The 3,083-nt window shown below is 43.8% G+C and overlaps 1 protein-coding gene across 2 annotated transcripts in view; it reads left to right on the forward strand.

Annotated features, from left to right (window-relative positions):
- The window catches only part of Nudcd1 (NudC domain containing 1), a 36,813-nt gene that overhangs the window by 29,734 nt on the left and 3,996 nt on the right, over positions 1–3,083 (forward strand). For both annotated transcript variants that reach the window (XM_005367505.3, XM_005367506.3), the window contains exon 9: positions 2,836–2,995. In XM_005367505.3, coding sequence (XP_005367562.1) covers positions 2,836–2,995 — 160 coding nt within the window. The remainder of the gene's footprint in view (positions 1–2,835; positions 2,996–3,083) is intronic.

The following is a 3,083-nucleotide window of genomic DNA, read 5'->3' on the forward strand; positions in this document are numbered from 1 at the left end:
CCAGGACAGGCTCCAAAACCACAGAGAAACTCTGTCTTGAAAAAACAAAACAAAACAAAACAAAAATAGTTTGGTTGAAAGGTATTGGATGTGATAAATTGCATAGGCACATTCTGCAATGCCAGGGTATAGTACATCATGTATGGGGGAGGGGGCTGCAATCCAGTCCGTAGCTCAAATCTTAGCAGCTGCCAAGTTTTTACCACCATATTTTTTCCTCTGTTCTTCCTTTCTTCTGGCTGTAGAGTTTAAGAATGAACTGCATTTATTGTTCCTTTGCCTACTTGATGTAGGCACTAAAGATGAAGGCATTCTTTTAGTGTAACCAGAATACCGTTAAGGAAATTTAATATTGATAGAATAGTCTCACTGTAAAGCTGATACTCGATTGCACTATCTGTTCAAGTGATGTGCTTTCAAGCAGCGTTCGGCCGTAACTCCCCAGCTCAGCCCATGCAGCACTACATTTAGGTGTAGTGTCGCTTTCTTCTTGACTTTAGAACAGCCAATTACAAATTTCGGCATAGAATTCATTTGTGTAATTCATTCAATATGTTTATATTTTTTATTAGAATACTTTGGTCAAATTTGATGACAGTTATGATTTATTAAACATCAAGTATGATCAGTTTTGAAATGGGATCATGATCAGTATTCCAGGAACAGGTGATGACTGCACTGTGTATTGGGGATAAGAAGAATGTGTAAGAGGACAAGAGGAGTCAGTAAAGGCAGACTGGAATACACTTTGATATACCATATAGCACAAGTATGGGTGAAGTAAACGGAAGAAGAGAACGAGCTAATGAGAACAAGGGACTCACCCTCTTGTTTGCATGGTTGATCTCTCTTAGTTAAGCTTTCAGTTGGTGCTGCTCTCCAGTCATGCATAGGGGGCTCAGGGATGAATTAGTTCTGTCCTTAGGAATGGTAATACTCACTTCACAGTAAACACATTTTTATGTAGATTGTATTGTAGCCTTCCTGTAGCTCAGTTAGGTTTGTCCTTCTAGGAAAGCCCTCAGTAATCCAGAGGAAAATGATGGATGTGAAGAAAGAGCTGAAGCAGTGCTGGGTCCTCTGCGGCTTTCGTAACGGCCATTTGCCAGTGGAATTTTGAAAATAAGTCTCACTTAGCCACTGACAGTCCAGAGCAAAGGGAAGGAAGAAATAAACAGTGGCGAGAGCACAGCAGCCATTTCCTTGCTGCAGAGTGAGCTCTGGGACTCTCTAAATGCCTGCTCCTGGGTGTTGTTCTCATGAGCGGGCAGCTTTGTAGGTTGCCCTGGTGAACCATTGAATCCTCACGCTACAGCCTTCGCAGCTTTCCTTAGCCTCAGAGTCCTAACCAACATCTCGTTCTTCACTGGACTGTAGAATTTATGGACTCACGTCAGCATATATCATACACTGGGCCTCTCAGCCCTGACCCTATCCTTACTATCTACATTTGATATTATTTCTGTTGATATTTAAACCTCCAATAATAAAATGGTTGATGAGGAATATGGCTGCAACCTGGCTCTGTTAAAGAAATTTCCCTGTGAGTGAGATCCAACTGTGAGTCTCAAATTAGTGAAATGGAGTTCCTGAAGTATCAGTATTACAGTAACAGCTGCTAACAATATTATTGATAGTAACAGTAACATGATTCAGGAACACAGTGGAGCTATTGATAAGTAGATCTGAGGCCTTATCTGATAATGTGATTTTTTTTTTTCCTTGTAGCATAGAAGCAATTACTCAAAATCTCAAGGCACTACTTTCAACTATTGCATGAAGATAACAACAGCCTCTTGAGCTATGCCGATTAGTACTTAGAACATGCCTGGCATATAGAATGTGCTCCTAAGTTGTAGTGGCTGCTAATTATTCTTGGTATTATTTACAAGTTAACACTAGCAAGTTTAAGGTTTGTGTTCTGTGATTTAGCACTCTTCTTGTGTTTCAGTTGGTACTGGCTGTCAAATGTTAAACTGACTACTGACACTGAGGGGTGGTAGTGAAAGGGCACCCAAGACCAAGTTCTCCGCACAAGGAAGATTTCTTTGGCCCAGAGGGACAGAGCGCAGGGAACAAGAGACAGAGACAGGAAGTAGAGGGCGAGGGAGAAGGGGAAGTGGACAAAGGACTGCCTCTGAATAGAGAGGAGGCAGATGTGGCCCATGGGAGAATGGCTGTTGGTAAAGGTAAAGGGGGAAACCCGCATTAGGATGAGGTGTTAATTGTGTGAGCCAAAGGGGGATTTTAGTTGCTGGATTTCCATACTTGGTAGCTGGAACTTGGTGGTCAGCCTCAGGAGAGGGAAGTGACCAAATAAGGGAATAGACCTTGAAGGCTAGCTTCAGGAATGTAATCTAATACTTTTTAGTAAGGCGAGGAACTAGGAGAGGAGAGGGGCGAGGCCTGCCAGAGCCGTGTGTTCTAGTGGGCTAATGTCCCTTCAGATGGCATAATGGTTAAGAACAGAGAGTCTGGGTCCAAATTTCTTGTCGGTAGCTTCAGCACTTCCTGACCTGGGACAGTTAAGTGCCCCACAACATTGCTTCTGTCAGCTTTAAAATGAGTGTAACAGAGACATTCCTTTCAGGATATCTATGAGGAATCAGTCCAGAAATCAGGTCCTCAGAGTTTAGAGCAAGCAAAACATGGTGGTGGTCAGTACACGTGTGAAATCCTGGGCTGGGAAGGACTGCCAAGTACGAGGCAGCCTGAGCTGCGGACTTAGACCTTGTCTTAGGAAGAATGGAGGAGGAAAAGTTGGTTTCAAAACAGTTATGTCTTATGTCCGTTTTCATTACTAACTTTTGAATAAATTGATTTTGATCCCTTTAGGTGAATCTTGGCAGCAACCAGTATCTGTTCTCAGTCACCGTGGATCCTAAAGAAATGCCCTGTTTCTGTCTGCGCCATGACGTCGATGCCCTCCTCTGGCAACCGCACTGCAGCCAGCAGGATGACATGTGGGAGCACATCGCCACCTTCAATGCCCTAGGTAGAGAGCATGCTCCTCAGGAGGGTTCCAGGCCGCCCTAGGTAGAGAGCATGCTCCTCAGGAGGGTTCCAGGCCGCCCTAGGTAGAG

This window comes from Microtus ochrogaster, unplaced genomic scaffold (genome assembly GCF_000317375.1).
Source record: "Microtus ochrogaster isolate Prairie Vole_2 unplaced genomic scaffold, MicOch1.0 UNK19, whole genome shotgun sequence".
Classification (NCBI taxonomy): Eukaryota; Metazoa; Chordata; class Mammalia; order Rodentia; family Cricetidae; genus Microtus; species Microtus ochrogaster.